Genomic DNA, 26,347 nt, shown 5'->3' with positions numbered 1-26,347 from the left:
ACTTTATTGACACATTCCTGGGGTCAGATACATCACATGATCACACTGACAGAACCACAGGCACATAGACACAGGCAACAGAGCATGCACAATGTCGGCACTAGTACAGTGTATATCCACCTTTCGCAGCAATGCAGGCTGCTATTCTCCCATGGAGACGATCGTAGAGATGCTGGATGTAGTCCTGTGGAACGGCTTGCCATGCCATTTCCACCTGGCGCCTCAGTTGGACCAGCGTTCGTGCTGGACGTGCAGACCGCGTGAGACGACGCTTCATCCAGTCCCAAACATGCTCAATGGGGGACAGATCCGGAGATCTTGCTGGCCAGGGTAGTTGACTTACACCTTCTAGAGCACGTTGGGTGGCACGGGATACATGCGGACGTGCATTGTCCTGTTGGAACAGCAAGTTCCCTTGCCAGTCTAGGAATGGTAGAACGATGGGTTCGATGACGGTTTGGATGTACCGTGCACTATTCAGTGTCCCCTCGACGATCACCAGTGGTGTACGGCCAGTGTAGGAGATCGCTCCCCACACCATGATGCCGGGTGTTGGCCCTGTGTGCCTCGGTCGTATGCAGTCCTGATTGTGGCGCTCACCTGCACGGCGCCAAACACGCATACGACCATCATTGGCACCAAGGCAGAAGCGACTCTCATCGCTGAAGACGACACGTCTCCATTCGTCCCTCCATTCAGGCCTGTCGCGACACCACTGGAGGCGGCCTGCACGATGTTGGGGCGTGAGCGGAAGACGGCCTAACGGTGTGCGGGACCGTAGCCCAGCTTCATGGAGACGGTTGCGAATGGTCCTCGCCGATACCCCAGGAGCAACAGTGTCCCTAATTTGCTGGGAAGTGGCGGTGCGGTCCCCTACGGCACTGCGTAGGATCCTACGGTCTTGGCGTGCATCCGTGCGTCGCTGCGGTCCGGTCCCAGGTCGACGAGCACGTGCACCTTCCGCCGACCACTGGCGACAACATCGATGTACTGTGGAGACCTCACGCCCCACGTGTTGAGCAATTCGGCGGTACGTCCACCCGGCCTCCCGCATGCCCACTATACGCCCTCGCTCAAAGTCCGTCAACTGCACATACGGTTCACGTCTACGCTGTCGCGGCAGGCTACCAGTGTTAAAGACTGCGATGGAGCTCCGTATGCCACGGCAAACTGGCTGACACTGACGGCGGCGGTGCACAAATGCTGCGCAGCTAGCGCCATTCGACGGCCAACACCGCGGTTCCTGGTGTGTCCGCTGTGCCGTGCGTGTGATCATTGCTTGTACAGCCCTCTCGCAGTGTCCGGAGCAAGTATGGTGGGTCTGACACACCGGTGTCAATGTGTTCTTTTTTCCATTTCCAGGAGTGTAGCTGAGAAATTAGTGGGGGGCTGCCCATATTGAGGATGCTCAGTTCTGAAGACAGCATAAGGTTCTCCAAGATCCGCCTGCTAGAGCAAGTATAGCTCGAGCTCCGTAATACATTATGGGCGTTGAAATCACCCAGTAAGAGAAATAGGCGGAGGAATTGTTCAATAATGCCCATGAGAGCCTCAGAGTCTGTCACATCTTGTGAAGTTGAGTACAGTGAATACATGCTGATCTTCTGGCCCACATGAACTGCAATGACCACTGCTTGTAGGTCCGTAACCAAGGAAAGAACAGAGGAGTGGTGTGTGTCACTGATAAAAACAACAACCCATCCCTTGGCTCTGTCCTCAGCCAGGTCATCTTTTTTGTGGAGGTTATAGCCCTATATTACAGAGGCATCAGTGGCTTTAAAATGCGTTTATTCTAAACATAGGCACAATGGGAGTTCCTCTGCTAGCACGTTCAGTTTCTCAACAAGCGCCCTGATCCCAATTATTTTCCACTGTGAGCCATCTATCATGGCTGTTGCACTTTCACTCTGTCTTTCTACCAGGGAGAAGAGCCTGTATAGGTGGAGGCTCGATGTTGGGTCAAAATGTTTTTTCCTGTATGATGTAAGGGTCATTAGTTCTACGGAAAAATCATAACAGACGTTAGAGAGGATGATGTCGATGTCGTCAGACTGTTTACTTCATGATTCCGTGAGGGATCCTTGGCCTCTGGCTTTTTTCCCTGGGTAGGCGTCAAAGCGACCACCACGGCAGTGGTAGTGGGAGCGCTGATCAGTGGACCAGAGCATCTTTGGAGGAGCAAGGAAGTCCACAACGTCAGCTATCACGGGCTTGTCTGGTGTTTTGAAAGGAAGTGAAGTAACAACAGCAGCAGCAGAACTATGCTGTCAAACGCAGGTGCTAGTGCTGACACTTGTCACCTCCATTTGTGTAGCAGCATCAGCTTTCTGATATCACTGTTTGACAACTGAAGCTGCACAGCTTTATGAATCTTTTTTGGTCTCACTACAGTGGATCCGCCTTATGGTTTTGATCTCTTGTATCTTCCATTCTTCAAGGCAGAGGCAGCAGTACCTACTCAAGACAGGGTAAGCCCCAGAGCAATTCACACACTTTGGAGGAGATGAACATCCGACTTCATACTGGGCAGCCTTACCGCATTTGCCGGAAGTGGCTTCTCACATCCAAGAGTGGTGTGGGGCGCAAAGCACTGACATTTAAAACAGTGCACTGAGTTGAAGAAATAGTGCCATATGCCTGATTCGTGAAAATCAACCTTAATATGTTCTGGGAACTCAGTGCTGTTAAATGTGCAGATGAACGAGTCGACTAGTCAGGTCTACTTCCATCCTTTTCATAATATTCTGCACGTCTACATAGCTTTCTTGGGCCCACTCAACTTGCAGGTCTTCTTTGGCGATTTATTTATTTACACGTGTACTTCCGTAGGACCAAATTGAGCAGAAAATCTCCAAGGTCATGGAACGTGTCAGTACATGAAATTACAACATAAAAGTAATAACAGATAAAATATAATGTTTATGAACCCAAAAAAGCCAAGCCATAAGTTTAAGTATACGGAATCATGAATATGATACAAGAATCAGCTTAATTTCTCTAGGAAATCCTCAACAGAATAGAAGGAGTGACCCATGAGGAAACTCTTCAGTTTCGATTTGAAAGCGCGTGGATTACTGCTAAGATTTTTTAATTCTTGTGGTTGTTGTTGTTGTGGTCTTCAGTCCTGAGACTGGTTTGATGCAGCTCTCCACGCTACTCTATCCTGTGCAGGCTTCTTCATCTCCCAGTACCTACTGCAATCTACATCTCTCTGAATCTGCTTAGTGTATTCATCTCTTGGTCTCCATCTACGATTTTTACCCTCCACGCTGCTCTCCAATACTAAATTGGTGATCCCTTGATGCCTCAGAACATGTCCTACCAACCGATCCCTTCTTCTAGTCAAGTTGTGCCACAAACTCCTCTTCCCCCCCCCCCCCCCCCCCAATTCTATTCAATACCTCCTCATTAGTTATGTGATCTACCCATCTAATCTTCAGCATTCTTCTGTAGCACCACATTTCGAAAGCTTCTATTCTCTTCTTGTCCAAACTATTTATCGTCCATGTTTCACTTCCATACATGGCTACACCCCATACAAATACTTTCAGAAACGACTTCCTGACACTTAAATCTATACTCGATGTTGACAAATTTCTCTTCTTTAGAAACGGTTTCCTTGCCATTGCCAGTCTACATTTTATATCCTCTCTACTTCGATTATCATCAGTTATTTTGCTCCGCAAATAGCAAAACTTCTTTACTACTTCTTGTGGTAGCTTATTGAAAATGGATACAGCAGTATACTGCACACCTTTCTGCTTTACTACTGCGTACTTTAATCGTTCGGGAAACTGACCATTCTAAAAACAAAAATTACAAGTATGGCTTAATACAGGGCTAACATGTGCAGCACAGTACTTTAATATTCTGCTAGGCACTCCATCATATCCACGAGATCTTTAGTCTTCAGTCGACCAGGTCACCACATGTCGCAACAGTTTCACTATAGTTTAATATGGAATGCAGCTCTGTCTCAGTGGTATATTAGTCAAGATATTTGGCCTTCTGCAGGTTTGTCCCTTCTTAGAAACTTGAGGTTTCCACCAACAGTGTCCCATTTCACAACTGCTTAACCGATTTTAGCGTACCTGCAATTCACTCTGAACCCTTTCAACTGTAAAAGGGTGAGAATTTTTCAAAGCTTCCCTATTTCCCTTTAACTAACAAAAACTTGCTGTGACAAGCAGCACGAATCCTGTTACTATTCAAACTGGAATACTGAAACAGCTCTGAGTTGGGAGGACTGGTTAGATGAGCCCTATTATTTGACTGGGTATTGGTACCTTTCTGGGGCCCTCCTTTCCGCTGGGAGGAGGAAGCGAAAATTTGGAGGGATCCATTCTGTTTCCACGAGTAGCTGTGGATGTACAAGTCCACCTAGACAGAGCCTTACATGCCTGAGGAAGCCGTACACAACTGAGTTGTGATTGGTTCTCCAGAGGTTGTCCACTAACGACTGTTCCATCTCAACAGCCATCCATCTCATTAGTGCACAGCGTACCTTGAGGTTTCTCATAGAGGTTTTTACTGTCCTCGCTAACCGGTCAATGAAGGCAAGACCCCTATTCCCTGTGACACAGGACTTGCCATCGCCGCACTGCACACTAGTCGCTGAAACATGCCCAGAGCTTACAGTGAGAGAGGACTGGTGGTGCTCCCCAGTCCCCAGCTCAGGAACCCTGGGGTCGCCAAGCCTGTACCGAGCAAACGAATGCTGAGCCCCTGAGGGGACCCGCAAATAAGTAATAACTCAGGCCATGGTTTATGCGACTCTTTTACCGTATGAACAGCTAAAGTATAGTAAGCGATAAATTTTTTTCTCTTCATCATTTTTTAGGGGTTGTCAGGGAGAAAAAGATTCGCAAACGTGTGAAATTATGTGTAAAGTTTGTTGCAAGTCTCTCACCCCCACCCTCAATCCTTTGATACATAGGTTCTGTTGAGTGACTGGTGGGTGTACCATGTTTGGTTGAAATATGTTCTGCGGCTTAGGAGGAGATGTGGAATATACACCAATACTCAGTAACATACAGTATGCACATCCACCCATTTTTATAATATGTCAGGATTGGCGTTCGAGTGACACACTAGTGTCAATAAACATCTGTAGTTGTCAGATCGTTGATAACACTAATATAACCTGTACGATCTATTGCTGATTGAACAGCTACAGCATGTAATTTAGGCCCTCCCCCCTTCGCCATCCTTCCAGCGCCACTGTCTCAGAAACGGGCAGCTTCTTTTGTGCACACACTACTGTGCGTTGAGTTATGCTAAAGAATCACGAAATATGAGGCCCGCAGCAACCTATAAATCTCATCTTGGAGTCTGGTATTGGTGTTCTTTAGCAGTCGAGTTTGAAAATGTAAGCAGAAACTGTCTGTAAACTTTTCAGAGAGCCCTAGCAGTAGCACAAAAAAATGGCTCTGAGTACTATGGGACTCAACTGCTGAGGTCATTAGTCCCCTAGAACTTAGAACTAGTTAAACCTAACTAACCTAAGGACATCACAAACATCCATGCCCGAGGCAGGATTCGAACCTGCGACCGTAGCGGTCTTGCGGTTCCAGACTGCAGCGCCTTTAACCGCACGGCCACTTCGGCCGGCAGCAGTAGCACAATAATTGCAATCGGTAAATGTCGCAGCCTTCCCCTGATTCTGTGCTACTGGATGGAACACATCTCGCGTGACGCGGAGGCGGCGCCGGAGGCTCACCATGGTGGCGTAGACCGCCGGGTCGGCCGGTGGTTCGCTGCTGGGAGGAGGAGAGGTGAGGTTGAGGGCGGCCAGGAACAGCGAGGCGGCGGCGGACAGCAGGCTGGCGGGCTCCATCCCCTCTGACTTGCGGTGGACCCTGCCGGACAGAGAGCAAAGTGAGCCTCAGTGTGAGCAGAGAACAAAGCGACAGCGAAAATTGTCCACCCTAGTCCACAGTCCTGACCTTTCGGGACGTACATTTTCACCTCCACAGTTTCTCAGATTATTTCTCAGGTGACAGCTGTGTGAGCGTACTATTGCACTGCTGCCCGCCTCAGAATCGATAGTTGCCTTTTTCGAGAACGTGGAGAGTATCTGTTAAGAGCGGTGCGCGAGATTTCATCGTAGGCGCCACTAGGATTGCCGGAGACGTGACTTAACGGAAGAGCAACTGATGAATTTCCAAAAATGGGTAGAGCTTTCACGACAGCAGTCGTATGTTTTTTATATCATAGCTTCGTCAGTAAGTGTCTATGAGTTATTAGGTACTAGCTGCAGCCCGCAGAGTTACCCGCGGCCAAACAGTTATTTATAAGGAACGAGTCAAAGGTCCTTGGACACCTTCATAAGTTGGATGATAAAAGGGAAAATTGAAATGTGATGATCGGAACATAGATTTGACGTCGGGTCGCAACTTTTGGAGTGAATGTCATTCAGGACCGCCATCTTTAAATCCGCCATTTTGGATTCAAGTCATTTCTTTTTTTAATGGCAAGAGGGGTGTATGACACCAAATAACACTCGCTTGAGCTCTGGAATTGAGTGGTGTAATTTGTTTTCGTCTATCTTGTACAGTTTAGAGGTTATTAATGATCAAAGTTGGCAAATTACGTTGATACCGACTACTACAACACATGTTCTACGTGTTGTCCATCCCGTGCGATGCTCAACTGTAGTCACCGCAACCATTCTGACTGCACAAGAAGGAGAGTGTCTCCTGCAATTTGGTCACAGGCGTGCTGTATGCGTTCCTCCAGGTGTCTCAAATCACGGATGCTCTCAGCGTACACTATCTGCTTAAGATATCCCCATAGATAAAAATCAAGGGGCGTGAAGTCAGGGGATCTCGGCGGCCACTCCACGGGACCACGGCGACCAATCCACTTCCCTGGCAGTTGTTCCTCCAACCATTCACGGACGCCAATGCCATAATGTGGAGGGGCTCCATCGTGCCGAAAATAAGATGGGAAAATGCCGTCAGCGTTCAGTGTGGAAGGGAACACAAGGTCCTGCAGCAGCATCAGATACTGTCGTGCAGTTAAGGTGTTGTAAATGAAAAATGGCCCAATGATGCGGGTGTCACATATGCCACACCACACCACACCATCACCTTCGCTGGACTGTGTTCTCGAATTGGGAGCAGCCCAGTTCGGATTTGCGTCACTCCAGTATCGACAATTATGTCGATTAACCTCCCCGTTCAAAGTGAAATACGCCTCGTCGCTGAACAGTATGCCCTTGGCAAACGAAGGATCCAGTTCGTGTTGTTCAGTAGCCCACAGGCAGAACTCCAACCGGCGATCAGGGTCATCCTCTTTAATTCGATGTTGCATCTAGTAAGGATGCCACTAATTGGTGTGCAATATCTGGACAATGGAGGGTTGGCCTTATTCCACATGCTTGGGCCACACGACGGGTACTTCGTTTAGGACTTTTCACAAACGACGCAACAACCGCAGTTGCAGTTTGCTCATTGGTGGCAGTTCTTGGTCGCCCACTACATGCCCTATCGTGAACAGAGCCCGTCTCCCGGAATTTGGTGATCACGTGAGCCACCGTGCTGTCCGATACCGGTTCTCTGTCTGGGTGCCGTCTGCTGTACTCAGCTGCTATTGTTCGGTAGCTGCGTTCGATCTTCTGTTCACGTGTCAGACCCATTTTAGATCACTTGGAACAAAGAGAGACATGAGTCGGTATCAAGGTAACTTTGAACATTAATAACTTCTAAACTGTACAAGATAGACAAAAACAAATCACACCACTCAATTCTAGAGCTCAAGCGAGTGTTATTTGATGTGTCATACAGCCCCCTTCCCATTAAAAAATAATATTTGAATCCAAAATGGCGGATTTCAAGATGGCGTCCATGAATGACATTCACTTCAAAAGTTGCGCCCAACGTCGAACCTATGTTCCCATCATCATATTTCAATTTTCCCTTTAATCTTCCAACTTATGAAGGTGTCCAAGGAATTTTGACTCACCCTGTATTAATGCCGAAACTCACTAGCCGCGCCATGCGACATTACGAAAGTTATCACTTGGAGCTATTGAGAAGCGAGCCACTAGCAGCTCAGCAAAACACGCGGGTAAAGAAAAGACTAATTCTGAGACAAAGGGACAACCTGACGTTGTACGTGTCGCTCACAACTCACTCTTTTACTTAAAAAAATTTATGTGTGCGAGTAGCGAATAACAGAATGTGCCAGGAAAGGGAAAAAATAGTTTCACGACTTATAAAGGAGTAATATCATCAGCAGGGTGGAGGAGGCAAGGCGGGCAGGGTCGAATGACGAAGACTGGCAACGATGTCTCCCCCTCCTACCACCGAGGTGCACCGTGACAATGTTTTTCTTTAAATTACAAATCAGCTATACAAGGGATCCATAGACAAAAATTATGACACCATGTGAACTAAAAACAACCATTTTGCCCCTTGTGATCACCTTATCCAAGCTGGTGGCCGGTAAGAGGCGGTTGTCATTTCAACGGACATCACCAGTCGTCAACCGTCGTAGTGTCTGACGCATTTGCACACAGTCAGAGTCTGTTTCTGTTATCCTATGGGGATCGTGGAAACATCACGTCTGTTATTCAACTTCTTCTCACACCCAGCACACACCAACTGGTCGGTGAGGTTCATGAACGACTACGGCAAATACACTATTGGCCATTAAAATTGCTACACCAAGAAGAAATGCAGATAATAAACGGGTATTCATTCGTCAAATATATTATACTAGAACTGACATGTGATTACATTTTCACGCAATTTGGGTGCATAGATCCTGAGAAATCAGTGCCCAGAACAACCACCTCTGGCCGTAATAACGGCCTTGATACGCCTGGGCATTGAGTCAAACAGAGCTTGGATGGCGTGTACAGGTACAGCTGCCCATGCAGCTTCAACACGATACCACAGTTCATCAAGAGTAGTGACTGGCGTAGTGTGACGAGCCAGTTGCTCGGCCACAATTGACCAGGCGTTTTCAATTCGTGAGAGATCTGGAGAATGTGCTGGCCAGGGCAGCAGTCGAACATTTTCTGTATCCAGAAAGGCCCGTACAGGACCTGCAACATGCGGTCGTGCATTATCCTGCTGAAATGTACGGTTTCGCAGGGATCGAATGAAGGGTAGAACCACGGATCGTAACACATCTGAAATGTAACGTCCACTGTTCAAACTGCTGTCAATGCGAACAAGAGGTGACCGAGACTTGTAACCAATGGCACCCCATACCATCACGCCGGGTGATACGCCAGTATGGCGATGACGAATGCACGCTTCCAATGTGCGTTCACCGTCATGTCGCCAAACACGGATGCGACCATCATGATGCTGTAAACAGAACCTGGATTCATCCGAAAAAATGACTTTTTGCCATTCGTGCACCCAGGTTCGTTGTTCAGTATGTGATGACCTCAACCCACAGGAAAAATAATTATCAAAATCTGAACTGTGAAGTCATCCAAAATTATAGTTGGAAAACCACACTCTTTGTTATGCTTCTCAATTTGTCACAATCCCACTTTGTTTATGAACTGAAAACTCTAATATTCACGAGAAACTGCTCTGAAATTAACCTGAACCGACAAAATTGTATATATATATATTCTGAAACTTCAAAGACATCTAAGACAATATCTGAAAGGAATTAGGAAAAGTGACAAAATTTCGTGAATCACACACAATACTGTTAATAATCGCATGAACACTGGGGGGTTTCACCATACATCTACCCACTTTTGAGTATAACCAGTGTATCTTAATACTACGACTCGTAGCAATACAATATCAAAAACTTTTGTTACTGTGTAAACAGTCCCTACGTTATTTGACAGCTGACATGTCAGGAAATGCACCAATACGGGAATAGCAGCTTTTACGTTATTGGTCAGAACGCAAGCAATTATGGCGGTCGCCGTAATTTTCGCGCGAAGCCATATTTCGCGACAAAATACTCTTATTAGTCACTGTCATATATCTAACATAAAATAACTACATAAAATAACAACAATAGTTTTGACATGCAAGGAGAATTAGTTCTAATGAGAGGAAGAAGGTTATATTTGCTGGCGTTTCAACAATGACTACCAGGCAACTTTTAATTCACTGATTGTAATTTTATTTTCGTTCGCAGAAAGCAAACATAAACTAAACAAAGAATTTAATTAAATAGAGTCTGTAATTCTAATACTTTAAATAGAGAAAGGAAAGTTTCTAGGTCAGGGGATAGCGTTCGGTGACATCTCTTAACTTTTTGTTGCATACGAAGCGTTGCGTTGGGCAGCACGATGTCGGCGGGTTACGATAATGAGAGCAGGATACAGGCAGTTCCGCTGGTTAATCTTCTCCGGCGAAACGCAAATAAAGTTCCGGTTCAGCTGTACCATTAACCCCGTGGTGATTAACAAACCACAAGACGCCAGTATACGAATCGTTGTTGACATGTCCTCTCTTTCAAAGTACATGACGTAGATATCGCTCGTTTTTACACTTTATGCACTGTCCGTGACGCTATCGTCCATAATTACACAGTTCGTCAGATTCATATAGTCTTAGCCACAAATACAATGTTCATAGAATTGTTCTTGTTTGTGAAGCATATCGTAAACAATGTCCACTCTGTTCTCGCATTTCAAACTTCGACAACACCACTGAAAGTCATTTATATTGCACAGTTAATTAAAGTCTTCAATTTCACGGCTTGATAGAATGTGATAGACAACCATTCCACCACCCAAAACCAATACCAGCAAAGTTGATTCGCATAAAAACACAGTAAGTGTTGGCCACAACAAAATAATGTTCGCGGCACTTCCACAGTCCGGTTTATTTGCTCTTAAAGTTCGCTGGCGATGGCATTACATACCGCAGTGGTAAAGAGAATTAACAATCTGATAGTTCGGTATCACTGTCATACAATTACGTATGCTTTTCATAAAACACAGTACTATTATCCCGCGCACGCTTCACAGACACATCATCCACCATCCCCTCTACCACACAACAACCTTTCGACTATCGATATCACTATCGCTGTCCCTGTCTATAGATGTTATATCGTTATCGTAAATTACATAAATCTTTATAAATGTTATTGACTGCATTTTTCACAATTAATAATATTTCAAAAGAGAACATTACAAACTTTACCACACGTACGAAGCAAGAAACATACTTATCCATTGGCAAACGAAATAACCGCAATTACATCTTTACATTTAAAAACCACAGTAGACGGTTACATAATCACAATTAGAAATGCCCATATGAACAAAAGAAAAAGAATAGAAATCTAAAGAAAATCACGAAAAAAATTTTATATGCGTAATTAGCAATGCCTTCACAAGTTCACCATCATAGGCGCTCCTGTCTGTGATGCAGCGTCAAGGGTAACCGCAGCCATGGTCTCCGAGCTGATAGTCCATGCTGCTGCAAACGTCGTCGAACTGTTCGTGCAGATGGTTGTTGTCTTGCAAACGTCCCCATCTGTTGACTCAGGGATCGAGACGTGGCTGCACGATCCGTTACAGCCATGCGGATAAGATGCCTGTCATCGCGACTGCTAGTGATACGAGGCCGTTGGGATCCAGCACGGCGTTCCGTATTACCCTCCTGAACCCACCGATTCCATGTTATTCCAACAGTCATTGGATCTCGACCAATGCGAGCAGCAATGTCGCGATACGATAAACCGCAATCGCGATAGGCTACAATCCGACCTTTATCAAAGTCGGAAACGTGATGACGCATTTCTCCTCCTTACAGGAGGCATCACAACAACGTTTCACCAGGCAACGCGGGTCAACTGCTGTTTGTGTATGAGAAATCGGTTGTAAACTTTCCTCATGTCAGCACGTTGTAGGTGTCGCTACCGGCGCCAACCTTGTGTGAATGCTCTGCAAAGCTAATGATTTGCATATCACAGCATCTTCTTCCTGTCGGTTAAATTTCGCGTCTGTAGCACGTCATCTTCCTGGTGTAGCAATTTTAATGGCCAGTAGCGTAGTTAGGAAAAAAGTTCCGGTATTGCGTTCTGTTCATTAAGGGCATCAACTCATCCATCCTGATTGTCACAATTCGAGGACTTTCTTTTCACCGTCGCGGTACATATAATGTATCGCCATTCCATTTACCTAATTGATCGCATCCATCCCTGTCATCGGGAAATAGACGGTCTCGGGATGAAAGACGTCCATAGGCACAGTCTAAGTAAAGGACGAGCGTAGGAGGAAAGCCAGTATATGGCGGAGCCGTTTTCAGCACTAGCGTGTAGAGCCACAGTTGAGTCTGTGCTTGTCCGTATCTACCATCGCGCAACAGTTAGGTCAGCTAGGTGTCAGACCGGAAATTTCTCGTTAGTGAACACATACCACGTCAACCACACAAAAAATGGACAAGAAGAGTCCGTGGGTGGCAAGCCAAACTTGCATCCAGTCGACTGTGGAGTATCGTCAAACACTGTTGTCAGCTGGATTCCAGCGCTGACGGCCACTATAACAAATCTTCTCCGTCGGATTCCATGCCTCCGGTATAATTCCCAGTATATAGCACGAGAAACGTCCTAATATGAGATAGCCGGGGCCACAAACGTCCAACAGGTACCAGTGGGCACAATTTGTGTGGGACCACCTGTGCTATCGGGCTATCTGTTCGTGAAAGCCAGATTTGCCACATTGAGTGATGGTACAGTGCCAGTTCTCTGTGCTTGACGTAAGTGAGCCCAACTCCTCCTTTGGGGAAGGGTATAGTAAGAGTAACAAAATGGCAGTTAAAAGCTGCACCAGCGTTCACCACATGTCCGAACACTGCCCCCATCCCCGACCATTACGTCTGTCATTGATAATATGTGGGCGTAATGCTTACGCTGAGAAGCTATGTACACACTGAGGTACCAAGTTCGTTGCGTAAGGTCCAATGATCTAAATTTGTTGAGGCGACCATATGTTCGGAGTCGTTGTAAGACCTTGTGATACATACAGGTCACCGTACCTTGCATTTGTGATATGGTGGAGGGAGTGTCCCTCATCAGTATATCATTAGTTCGCCTCGCATGCACCTGCAAACCCACGAGTCATACCACAGTGATATGTAGCAAGTGTGCTTTGACGTGGTGTTCTGCCATTGCCGTTCCGGCGACGGCGGTTGCACAGCCAGTTGACACAGAACAATGTAATAGAAATCAGTGGTCTTGGTACACCAGCGATCTCTGTCACGTCGATAGGTGCACAATGGCGGGTTTGTCACACCATAACGGCCACAGAAGTGTGGAATCGTAGGCGGGTAAACGCCGTTGACATCTGCTCCAACTGGACTCAACTTCGCGTCTGCAATTTAACTCATCAAGAAGTGCCACATTGGGGTGCCATAGACCCCTTTTGCATGGGACGCGGTGGCGGAGGTGGTGACAGTACAGACGTATGCTATAAGGAGCGTTAAAAAGGAAACGAGCCGGAGGCATGATTACAGAGACCAGTACCTGTATGTTAGAAGTATTGACCCTGGCTGTTGAGACACTTGTCCCAGTGTGACACAAGACGGTGCATGGCTGTTTCATAAAATTCCTGCAGCTGCAATGTTAACCAGTTCCACACGTACAGCTGGACGTCGTCGTCCGAGGTGAATCGTTTGCTCCTCAGAGCCTGTTTAAGGGGACCAAAAATGGCGTAATCACAGGGAGAGGGGTCCGGATTGTTTGGAGGGTGGCCGAGAACCTCCCATTTGAATTTCTCCAGGAGTGCAGCGACTTCGTTGGCCGTATGAGGCTTTGCATTGTCGTGGAGCAGAATGACCTCAGGCGTGAAACTGTCTGTTCGTTTTGATTGATCGCTTTGCGAAGGGTGGTCAAGATTTGCGAGTAACGCTGGGCATTCACTTTTGTCCCGTGCTACAGGAAGTGAATCAGAAGGGGTTCAAGTAGTTCAACTGGCTCTGAGCACTATGGGACTCAACATCTGAGGTCATCAGTCCCCTAGAACTTAGAAGTACTTAAACCTAACTATCCTAAGGACATCACACACATCCATGCCCGAGGCAGGATTCGAACCTGCGACCGTATCGGTCACGCGGTTCCAAACTGAAGCGCCTAGAACCGCACGGCCACACCGGCCGGCCATCAGAAGGGGGCCATCTTGGTCAAAGAAGAACCGTGACGTCCACCAGTAAGTGCAGAAATGGCTGACATCGCAACTCTGGGAATTTTATGAGACAGCCATTAACCACCTTGTATCACAGTGGGACAAGTGTCTGAACAGCCAGGGTCAATATTTCTAACATACAGGCACAGGTTTCCGTAATTATGCCTCCGGCTCGTTTCTTCTGAAACGCCCCTTATAGATGGCCCCTGAGCGCTGCCACATCTCAGCGTCGACAACTGCCGATAGCAGGTCCCGTGTGATGTAAACTCTATCCAAACGGCTCGCGGAATGGCTAGTAAAGTATGTGTATTCATGTCGATCGCCGCATTGTATGACCCATGTGTCCAGTGAAGCCAAGTCCGTTACAAGCGCCTGAAGTGCCGGGCAGGTGATCCGGTGCGGCATCTGGTGGGACGGCCTAAGCGCGCAACTGAAATCTCCGCCCACTACCAAGTGGTCGGCATTGGCCTGGAAGAGCACTGCTGTTTCTTCGGGACGAAATATGTGGCGTTTACTTCATTTGTCGGTTCCGAAAGGAGCCTACAGGCTCACCATACGAAGTGTATGAATAGTGAGTGCGACTCCGCAGGCCGATGGTAAATGGGATACATCAGTTGCCATAGGCCCTTCCCTCCTCCGCCCACAACTGAAGACAGGGTGTAGGCGCCATATCCGTAAGTATCGAGACAGAGTCCTGGTCGGACTTCTTGAAGGAAAACAACATCCAGATCCGCAGCTCGTAATGTATCCCCAAGAAAACGTGTTGTGAGAGTAATAGTAACGCCGTTGACACTGATTGTGGCGAGGCGGTATGCCTGTCCCATCAAATCGTGATGGCTGTCCTTGGTATTACGGATGGATATTATTCGTGGCGTGGAGTGTCTTCAGGACCAAGAGACAAGAAGCGGCGAGTGTAGGTCATCCCGGCCTAGGCGTCTGTCGTCGCCAACGAGGACGCGGCCAACTGCATCGGTGTATGATCCGGGACCTGAAACGCATCCTGCATCTCCATCTCCTGCACCAGTCTCCCAAGGAGGTCGATAACACTGGATCTCGGGAGGCATACGTAGTCGTGGGTGTATCCCTGGAGACAGGGCTTCGGTGGTCTCCTTCATCCCCACAATGTGAAAGGGTACAGTACCGCCCGACATTGAAAATAGGTACAACATTCTTCGTTATTCTTGTCAGAACAACATATTTTTTGTAATAATAACTCAAGTTCAGTTAATACACCGAAGCTGGATACCAGTATAGGAAAGAATGACAAATTATTTATTTAATTGATCACATGTGCACTCCCACAAAATAAATCCCTACATCCAATTTGGTGAGATATGCAAAATGTATGAATGTATGGTCGTCTGCTAACCACAGATAGTGAATGTGCAATATATGATCATCTTTGAAACGGTCCTTTGGTCACCTTTGGTGGAACCAAAGAGATGAGATTTACCTGAGCTTTGAGCGCCTGAAATGTGGCTGACCAATGGGTAGCATTGTCTTCCCCCACCTCGACAGAGGTGCGGGATGACCTGAAGAACGGCCATGTTTCAGCATTCTGGCGCTGGATCTTGTGTTGGTGAGACCTGTCTTAGGTGTGCTCCGTAAAGACAAAAGAGTGGAGACATGGTATGCATGTGAAATACTTAAGAGTAGTTTGGAATAATAATTTCTCTATTTCAGGAATTTTTGTGGGGAGAATTAAATGTCAGGCAGGTAATATTAAAGGGATCGTAGTAATCTTCGGAAGTGACCAACAGTCACAATGAAACCACGTGTAGCAATAAGTTGAAATACTTCCGAGTGCTTAAGCTGAATTACTAGCGTGTGTACTATAAGTTGGAAATATTTAAGAAATGGCGTGTGCAGGACTTGAAATTAGAGACGAGTACTGCCACGTGGTGAGTACTGTGTGAGTCTCAATCTGTGCATGAGACACAGGATAAAGAGAAGTACTCGTCCATGGTATCAGTTGAGGACTCGCGTGTGTGATGAATATGTTCTTAATATTACTTTGCGTGTTATGTTTCCGTGTGACGCTTGATTCAAACTATAATACTCTGAGAGAGAAGCAAGGTGAGTCAGCCGTCTATCCAGCAACGCCACTTGGCTTGCATTGCACAGGAAGACGTGCATATATCCTCCAGAGTTCATAGTAGGAAAAAAAAGTTACGAAGTGGGGCAGTGTCGTGTGAAACTGGGATAAATACTAATTGAAGTGGGAAAGCTGAAAGTGATGTGATTATATCGTTGTGACTATTCTTTGTATTATATGTTGCCAGTGTGATGTATTTCATGAAATTTAAGTATGTGTGGTTGGCATGGGAGAGTAAAAGGATAGTTTCAGAGGCAGTGGGTTATGCATGTTCCTTTTTGTACCACTCGGTCTGGAGGAAATTTTCGTGATGATGGGTGTGAGAGTCGAAGTGTGAGATATAGAAAAAGATCCACCATCCTATCCAGAAAGTGCACTGTAGCGTTAAATAATTACGAGACCATAAGATAGAGAATCACCAATGTAAAGCCATGCCCACTGGGCGGAATTTCTCAGGTGTTATTGTTGTAGGTTATAGAATTTGTGTGTTTAGGTTATAGAATTTATCGGAATAAATAAGATAGTGAAAAGAAAAAGATTGGTGGCCTTTTCCTTCGAATAGTATGTTGTCATGATATCCAGAATTTATAATGTGTGCGCCATTCATATTCAGTGCGATGGCCACGTGTTGATCAAAGCCGTTAAATAAGAAAGAAAATGTGGTATTGCCAGTGCGTAGTGAACAGTCAGAGTTATGTAAATTACTAATAGTCAGATGTGCGTTATCCGTTTCCGTTGCGTAATATTCTAACAGTAGAATAATTTGTAACTTAATTGTGAGTACTAGAGCTCATGTTACTCGATAAATAAGAATGAACCCACTCGGATGGCAGACCACTCATCTTGCAGGCCTGACTGCTTGATGCCACAGTATGAGCAAGGCATGTGGGTGCCTCTCAAATTCACGGTCTCGTCTGTAGCAGGTGAAGACATGGAATCATCTGGTACGTTAGGATCGATCGCGTCGGGCCGGTGTATCGGTTGCCGCACCCCATCAGCCGTCGTTGCTTCCTCGGGCAGTTCTACTGCCTCGGTCGTTACGCGCCTGTTATTATGTCGCTTCTGCGATCTCTGTTTACGTTGTTTCGCCTTCGCGTCCGGCACAGGGCAGGGCACGGCATCCTGTTCTTCAACTTCCACCGAACTGTCGTCTTGTCGTTCCGGCGGTGCAGGTGTGCCGCCTGGCTCGACGAGATTGCAACAGACGCATCGGCGCGCGAAGAAGCTGCGGGCTCCGCAGGAACTGCTGCAGGGTCGTCGTAGACAGCTGGCATCTCCCGTCTGGCCGCCGCAACGTACGTAATCGGCACAGGGATTACTACCGACGGTTGAAACCGATCGTCAGAAGGAGTCTGCACGAAACAGCATGGCACCGCTTTCGTGGCCTACCTGTCCACACCCGGAGCTGGTCCTCGGTTGACGGTCGTAAATAATTATCGACCGACAACCAGTGATCGTGAGGTAGGAAGACATTTGGGGGCGCAGCTCATGTGGACCCGTCGCACCCCGTTACAGACGGGTTAAGTTTCGAAGGTCTTCCATTTTTCGGCCGAGTACTGAGCGTTCGGTTGAGTTGATGTGAGGGGAGGAGACAAAACTGCAAGGTCACCGGCCTCATCAGGTTAGGGAAGGATGGGAAGGGAAGTCGACCGTGCGCCGGCTGGGGTGGCCAAGCGGTTAAAGGCGCTACAGTCTGGAACCGCGCGACCGCTACGGTCGCAGGTTCGAATCCTCGGGCATGGATGTGTGTGATGTCCTTAGGTTAGTTAGGTTTAAGTAGTTCTAAGTTCTAGGGGACTGATGACCTTAGAAGTTAAGTCCCATAGTGCTCAGAGCCATTTGAACCATTTTTTTTGAAGTCGACCGTGCCATTTCAAAGGAAACATCCCGGCACTGGACTTGAGCGAATTAGGGAAATCACGGAAAAAGGGATGACCGGACGCGGGATTGAACCGTCGTCCTCCCGAATGTGAGTCCAGGGTGCTAACCACTGCGCCACCTCGCTCGGTGAGGACTGCGCCATAGGGTCGAAGATGAAGGGTGACTATATCCGCTGGAACTTCAGTCGTAGCTGAAACACACGCATATTTTGTATTCCCAGTTCAGCACATTCGGGTGTTGCCACACCCACGTTCTGGTCAGAGTGGGAGAATCGGTACCCTTCCGTCGAGCGGCTGAGAAGTTTGTCACAGACCTCATCGTCAGTGAACTTGTGACATACACTGCTGGAAACGACAGGTGGACAGGTGGATACCCAACAGCTCTTTCGGATCAATGAGTATCACGACTCGTCAAAATCTCCCTACTTCGTGGCCGTTGTACACTCCTGGAAATTGAAATAAGAACGCCGTGAATTCATTGTCCCAGGAAGGGGAAACTTTATTGACACATTCCTGGGGTCTGATACATCACATGATCACACTGACAGAACCACAGGCACATAGACACAGGCAACAGAGCATGTACAATGTCGGCACTAGTACAGTGTATATCCACCTTTCGCAGCAATGCAGGCTGCTATTCTCCCATGGAGACGATCGTAGAGATGCTGGATGTAGTCCTGTGGAACGGCTTGCCATGCCATTTCCACCTGGCGCCTCAGTTGGACCAGCGTTCGTGCTGGACGTGCAGACCGCGTGAGACGACGCTTCATCCAGTCCCAAACATGCTCAATGGGGGACAGATCCGGAGATCTTGCTGGCCAGGGTAGTTGACTTACACCTTCTAGAGCACGTTGGGTGGCACGGGATACATGCGGACGTGCATTGTCCTGTTGGAACAGCAAGTTCCCTTGCCGGTCTAGGAATGGTAGAACGATGGGTTCGATGACGGTTTGGATGTACCGTGCACTATTCAGTGTCCCCTCGACGATCACCAGTGGTGTACGGCCAGTGTAGGAGATCGCTCCCCACACCATGATGCCGGGTGTTGGCCCTGTGTACCTCGGTCGTATGCAGTCCTGATTGTGGCGCTCACCTGCACGGCGCCAAACACGCACACGACCATCATTGGCACCAAGGCAGAAGCGACTCTCATCGCTGAAGACGACACGTCTCCATTCGTCCCTCCATTCACGCCTGTCGCGACACCACTGGAGGCGGGCTGCACGATGTTGGGGCGTGAGCGGAAGACGGCCTAACGGTGTGCGGGACCGTAGCCCAGCTTCATGGAGACGGTTGCGAATGGTCCTCGCCGATACCCCAGGAGCAACAGTGTCCCTAATTTGCTGGGAAGTGGCGGTGCGGTCCCCTACGGCACTGCGTAGGATCCTACGGTCTTGGCGTGCATCCGTGCGTCGCTGCGGTCCGGTCCCAGGTCGACGGGCACGTGCACCTTCCGCCGACCACTGGCGACAACATCGATGTACTGTGGAGACCTCACGCCCCACGTGTTGAGCAATTCGGCGGTACGTCCACCCGCCCTCCCGCATGCCCACTATACGCCCTCGCTCAAAGTCCGTCAACTGCACATACGGTTCACGTCCACGCTGTCGCGGCATGCTACCAGTGTTAAAGACTGCGATGGAGCTCCGTATGCCACGGCAAACTGGCTGACACTGACGGCGGCGGTGCACAAATGCTGCGCAGCTAGCGCCATTCGACAGCCAACACCGCGGTTCCTGGTGTGTCCGCTGTGCCGTGCGTGTGATCATTGCTTGTACAGCCCTCTCGCAGTGTCCGGAGCAAGTATGGTGGGTCTGACACACCGGTGTCAATGTGTTCTTTTTTCCATTTCCAGGAGTGTATCTGGGGTACGTTGCGACAAACTACAGCTAGATCGTGGCTTTCCGGTAGGAGAGACCCGTCGGATGTCAGGAACGTACAGTATGTGATGAAAAGTATCCTCACACCCCCAAAAACAAACGTTTTTCATAATAGGTGCATTCTGCTGCCACCTACTGCCAGGCACTCCATTACAGCAACCTCAATAGTCATTAGACATAGTGAGAGAGCATAATGGGCTGATCCGCGAAACTCACGGAGTTCGAACGTGGTCAGATGATTGGGTGTCACATGTGTCATACGTCTGTATGCGAGACGTCCACTCTCCTAATCATACCTAGGTCCACTGTTCCAGATATGATAGTAAAGCGGAAACGTGAAGGGGCACATTTGCCACAAAGGCGTACAGGCCGACCTCGTCTGTTGATTGACATAGACCGCCGACAGTTGAAGAGGGTCGTAATGTGTAATAGGTAGACATCTATCCAGATCACAGAGGAATTCGATACTGCCTCAGGATCCACAGCAAGTACTATGACAGTTAGGCAGGAGGTGAGACAACTTGGATTTTCCGGCCGAACAGCTGCTGATAAGCCACACATCACACCGGTAAATGCCAAATGACGCCCCGATTGGTGTAAGGAGCGTAAACATTGGACGATTGAACAGTGGAAAAACGTTGTGTGGAGTGGCGAATCACGGTAAACAACGTGGCGATCCGATGGCAGGGTGTGGGTCTGGCGAATGCCCGGTGAACGCCACCTGCCAGAGTGTGTAGTGCCAACAGAAAAATTCGGAGGCGGTGGTGCTACGGTGTGGTCGTGTTTTTCATGGAGGGGCTTACACCCCTTGTTGTTTTGCGTGGCACTATCACAGCACAGACTTACATTGATGCTTTAAGCATCTTCTTGCATCCCACTGTTGAAGAGCAATGCAGAGATGACGATTGCAGCTGTCAACACAATCGAGCACCTGTTCATAATGCACGGTCGGTGGCGGAGTGGTTACACGACAATAACATCCCTGTAATGGACTGGCCTGCACAGAGTCCTGATCTGAACGCTATAGAACACTTTGGGATGTTTTGGAAAGCCGACTTCGTGCCAGACGTGACGACCAACATCGAAACCTCTCCTCAGTGCAGCAGTCCGTGAAGAATGGGCTGCCATTTCCCAAGAAGCCTTCCAGCACCTGACTGAACGTATACCTGCGAGAGTGGAAGCTGTCATCAAGGCAAAGGGTGGGCCAACACCATATTGAATTCCAGCATTACCGATGGAGGGCGCCACGAGCTTGTAAGTCATTTTCGGTTAGGTGTCCGGATACTTTTGATCACACAGTGTAGCTGGAACAGCCGCTACTAGCGAGGCGGTGCGGTAAACTACACTACTGGCCATTAAAATTGCTACACCACGAAGATGACGTACTAGAGACGCGAAATTTAACCGACAGGAAGAAGATGCTGTGATATGCAAATCATTAGCTTTGCAGAGCATTCACACAAGGTTGGGGCCGGTGGCGACACCTACAACGTGCTCACATGAGGAAAGTTTCCAACCGATTTCTCATACACAAACAGCAGTTGACCGGCGTTGCCTGGTGAAACGCTGTTGTGATGCCTCGTATAAGGAGGAGAAATGCGTACCATCACGTTTCCGACTTTGGTAAAGGTCGGATTGTAGCCTATCGCGATTGCGGTTTATCGTATCGCGACATTGCTGCTCGCGTTGGTCGAGATCCAATGACTGTTAGAATAATATGGAATCGGTGGGTTCAGGAGGGTAATACGGAACGCCGAGCTGGATCTCAACGGCCTCGTATCACTAGCAGTCGAGATGACAGTCATCCGCATGGCTGTAACGAATCGTTCAGCCACGTCTCGATCCCTGAGTCAACAGATGGGGACGTTTGCAAGACAACAACCATCTGCACGAACAGTTCGACGACGTTTTGCAGCAACATGGACTATCGGCTCGGACACCATGGCTGCGGTTACACTTGACGCTGCGTCACAGACAGGAGCGCCTGCGATGGTGTACTCAACGACGAACCTGCGTGCACGAATGGCAAAACGTCATGTTTTCGGATGAATACAGGTTCTGTTTACAGCATCATGACGGTCGCATCCGTGTTTGGGACATCGCGGTGAACGCACATTGGAAGCTTGTGTTCGTCAACGCCGTACTGGCGTATCACCCAGCGTGATGGTATGGGGTACCATTGGTTACACGTCTCGGTCACCTCTTGTTCGCATTGACAGCAGTTTGAACAGTGGACGTTACATTTCAGATGTGTTACGACCCGTGGCTGTACCCTTCATTCGATCCCCGTGAAACACTACATTTCAGCAGAATAATTCAGGACCGCATGTTACAGGTCCTGTACGGGCCTTTCTGGATACAGAAAATGTTCGACTGCTGCCCTGGCCAGCACATTCTCCAGATCTCTCATCAACTGAAAACATCTGGTCAGTGGTGGCCGAGCAACTGGTTCGTCACAATGCGCCAGTCACTACTCTTGATGAAGTGTGGAATCGAAGCTGCATGGTCAGCTGTACCTGTACACGCCATCCAAGCTCTGTTTCACTCAATGCTCAGGCGCATCATGGCCGTTATTACAGCCAGAGGTGGTTGTTCTGGGCACTGATTTCTCAGGATCTATGCACCCAAATTGCGTGAAAATGTAATCACATGTCAGTTCTAGTATAATATATTTGTCCAATGAATACCCGTTTATCATCTGCATTTCTTCTCGGTGTGGCAATTTTAATGGCCAGTAGTGTACAACAGACCAAGAAACGTGACGCGGAGCGGCCAAGGCGAAAGTCGAGGCCAAGGCCGACCGCGGGTAGGGGCGTTGGCTGCCAAGCCAGCCTGGTACAGCGCGTCTCACGACTGCAGGAGACGCGAGTTCGGTTCTCGGCCTTGGCACGAATGTTCACTCGCCGCTTCATTCTATATACCTAAAATTTCACGACGGTTTGCGGCACACATACCACGAAAAAGGTCATAATTGTCTCGGCGAGAACGGAGAGCCAAAAATATTGCCGTAGCACGCCTCTGTGAAAAACGTTCCGGGGTTTCGTATCTTCTGCACATATGTAAAGATTTCTGGTTCTCAATACAAGCGAGCAACCAACCTAGAGAAGTCTGTAAGCAAAGCATGGTGTGCGCAGATGACTACCTGCCACTTTGAATGTTTAACAGTTGACTCATATTTATAATGATAGAGAAGGCCACTTTGAAAAAAACTGCGAGCGCTTGAAGTGGAAAGTCAAGTTTGTTGGGATGACAGCAATTTGTGGTATCAACACCATCTCTTTTGCTCCGTGATGCGTAATCCTGTGCCACAGCGCAACCATAGTGTTCCCACATAACGCACTGCAGTCACAGTCACACCCACATTCAGCTCCAGCTTGTGGGACGGCGCCCCAGACAGCTGTAGCGAGCTTAGGAAATCTACAGGGCACGCAATGACGTCGTCTTTTGTCACCACTGTATGGACCGACGTGTAGGCGGTCATCTCACCAGCTGTCCGCAGTGGAATATTCTACTGAAAATTAAGAGAGCACATTTTCGTCCTATTACTGATACTGAAAAACTTCAGCTCTGTAAAAGAGACGTTATATGCAGTACCGCTCACCGTTTGTGTACGCACGCTTTTGCAAACCATAGTTTCATGGGTACTTATGGTGATGAAACTGATGAAGTTGTACGATATATCTTGATGTGGATAGCCTTAACAACTGGGAAGTTATGCAACACCTTCCAGTGTCCAGGTTTGTATGGATATCCCAAAAGAGTACTGGCAGCAGAACGATTCTGGTGCCGCCAAATTCCGTTTCGCGTAAGGACCACGTAGATAAGATCAGAGAGATTAGGGCTTGTACGCAGGAGTACTGACAGTCGTTTCTCCCATGCTCTGTTTGCGAGTGGAATATGAAAGGAAATGACTAGCGGCTAGGCAAGGCACCCTCCGCTACGCACCATACGGTGGCTTGTGGAGTATGTCCGTAGACGTAGATGTAGAAGCGGAACTATTTTTTGTGAAAAATGTGCCATTTTATTCCGACATAGAATATATTTTAGAAGTAGTTCTCGAATATTCTATGAATATTCGTGATTGTCATTATAAAAAAAAATGGAACGCCTATCTAATAGTAACAAGTCAATAAAATTAAATTGTATGATAAATAAAACTATGATATTCACTTTAGAAAGCTAAAACAATATTTGCATAAAAATATTGCTATTAAAAAGATTCATAACAATTTGTAATTCAGGCAAGCCCCCTGGACGAAGACATACATTGAGATTAATGCACACAAATATTTTGGGAAGATTTTGAAACTTATGAATAATAGTCTCTCTGGTAATCTAAGCAAAGTACACGAAAGAGAGGAAAAAAGCTAGCGATATCCTGGAAGGTAGATACGAGTTGCTGCGTCGATTCCATAACTTATCTTCAAAGCAGCGCATTTTTGACGAAAACTTAATTGGTATTGAATTAAACAGAATTAATATTACGTTGTATAAAGAAATGACAGTGGAAATGGAAACTTTAGTTATCTGAAAGTCTCATGTTAGGGTCTTTCGTTACGGATATATATTAAACAAGTTTCCAGAAAAGCATGTAAAACTGTGTTAGGCGGCTACTGGCAGCTTAATTTCTCATATTATCTCTAGGGCACCTAATCTTTATTTGGGGGCCGGAGGGGTTTTGGCGAATCCACTGGAGTCAGCCTACTGTTAAAAATTATAACTTTCAACAAGTCTTATATAGTTTACAAATATTGTTAATAGTTATCAATATTAGGTTGAGTCGATGAAAAGTGACATATTTGTGATGACACATTACAGACACTACTCTGAATCTTCAAATTAAAAGCAGGTTTGCACGTTTGTGTGTTCTGACTTTAGGGGTGCTTAACGGTGTAGTTATCAGCGCCTTGACACTTTTAAAATGAACGAATATGGATGAAATCACAGAGAGGATAAAACCTACACAATGACACTAATGAAGTCACTACCGCATCGCTCGCAATCACTCTATCTCACACGACTTAACACAACAGAGAAAGAGCGACAGCTGCTACACTAGAAATTTAACACAACTGAGACAACAGAGGAGCTGAAACAACGCAGAAGGCAAATGTGACCGGTTGTCAACTTATAAATATACGGGTGAGCCTGTCACCCTGACAACACACTACGATCATCTCTCCTAAATCTTGGGAGAAATGTTGGGCAGTTCACAAAAAATTCATTGGAAAGTCACTAAAATTAGAGGGTAGGTCCGGCGACAGATACGCCACCGTCATATGGTCTGAAAATAAGATACAGTGTAATAAAATGTGGCGCACGGTGATGATCCGTACGCCACAAGCACCACATATTGGAGGGTCATCGCGCCGAAGCAAGAAGCCATGCGCAATAGGGCTGTAACCTATGCGAAGAAGAGTGAGGAGAACTTCGCCCCATCGATGTGGCTGGAAGGTGCGCCGCGTTGTGGGCTCTACTAGACGGAGCTGATTGGCACCTCCGACCACCAATCCTCCAATTGACCCCAGACTCTGTGGCACAACAGCGAGGCTACAGCGTGTGTGGGAATGGCAAATCTTGTACCCAGCAGACAAACTAGTGCACAATTTCTAGGCCGCCGTCATTCAACTACAACCTAGGTGCACTAGGTGGGCATCGCGGCAAGCCTCCTTAGCTGCTTCATCCGCCCATTCATTCCCCACAATGCCCTTCTGTCCTGGTACACAGCAGAAAGACACTTCGTTCCCCAGCCGTTATAGATGAATGACGGCGGCCTAGAAATCGTGCACTACTTTGTCTGCTGGGTACAAGATTTGTACAGAATGAGGAGTCCTCAGAGAAGAGGAAATGACAAGGAATTTAGGACTCGAATCACGTCTCATCTGCTCCACTGCTCGCAACATCGCATATAATTTCTCCTCGAAGACAGTAAAGTCCTGAGGCAGACGAACCTTTGATACACCATCAGGGGAAAAACCAAAGCGACGAACAGAGTGTCCCCGTTTTAACCCATCTGCAGAGACAGGCTTAGAGTTGTGATATCCAGTTGAAATGTTCTTAAAAAGTTTTAAAAACATATGCTGGAGTGTAACCTCTCATGTAGCGCACTAAAGCTGAAATTACTCTGAGTCTCTGCAGTAACCTGGGTGGCGCATGGTTAAAACCCTGGTTTGAGGCTGTACTTGCTCCAAATCAAGTGACTCTAGCATACGACAAATGCAGATCCCAAACTGGCTTGTTGCTCTTGGATGATTCGAGAAAAGACATTAGAGAGGTGGATAAGCTACAGTACGGTATCCTAGTGAATTTGGAGCTGGGAGGAACTTACATGCCAGAAGCACCTCAGGAATTGCTCTTCGATTGTAAG

At 47.5% G+C, this 26,347-nt stretch overlaps 1 protein-coding gene across 4 annotated transcripts in view; it reads right to left on the bottom strand.

Annotated features, from left to right (window-relative positions):
• Positions 1-26,347, bottom strand: part of LOC126194813 (lipase member M-like) — a 245,746-nt gene that overhangs the window by 205,513 nt on the left and 13,886 nt on the right. For all 4 annotated transcript variants that reach the window (XM_049933134.1, XM_049933135.1, XM_049933136.1 and 1 more), the window contains exon 2: positions 5,720-5,858. In XM_049933134.1, the coding sequence (XP_049789091.1) occupies positions 5,720-5,836 (117 nt within the window). In that variant the 5' untranslated portion in view covers positions 5,837-5,858. The remainder of the gene's footprint in view (positions 1-5,719; positions 5,859-26,347) is intronic.

This window comes from Schistocerca nitens, chromosome 7 (genome assembly GCF_023898315.1).
Source record: "Schistocerca nitens isolate TAMUIC-IGC-003100 chromosome 7, iqSchNite1.1, whole genome shotgun sequence".
In the NCBI taxonomy this organism is placed as follows: Eukaryota; Metazoa; Arthropoda; class Insecta; order Orthoptera; family Acrididae; genus Schistocerca; species Schistocerca nitens.
The sequence above is the reverse complement of the archived record's forward strand: the minus strand, read 5'-3'. Positions and strand labels throughout refer to the sequence as shown.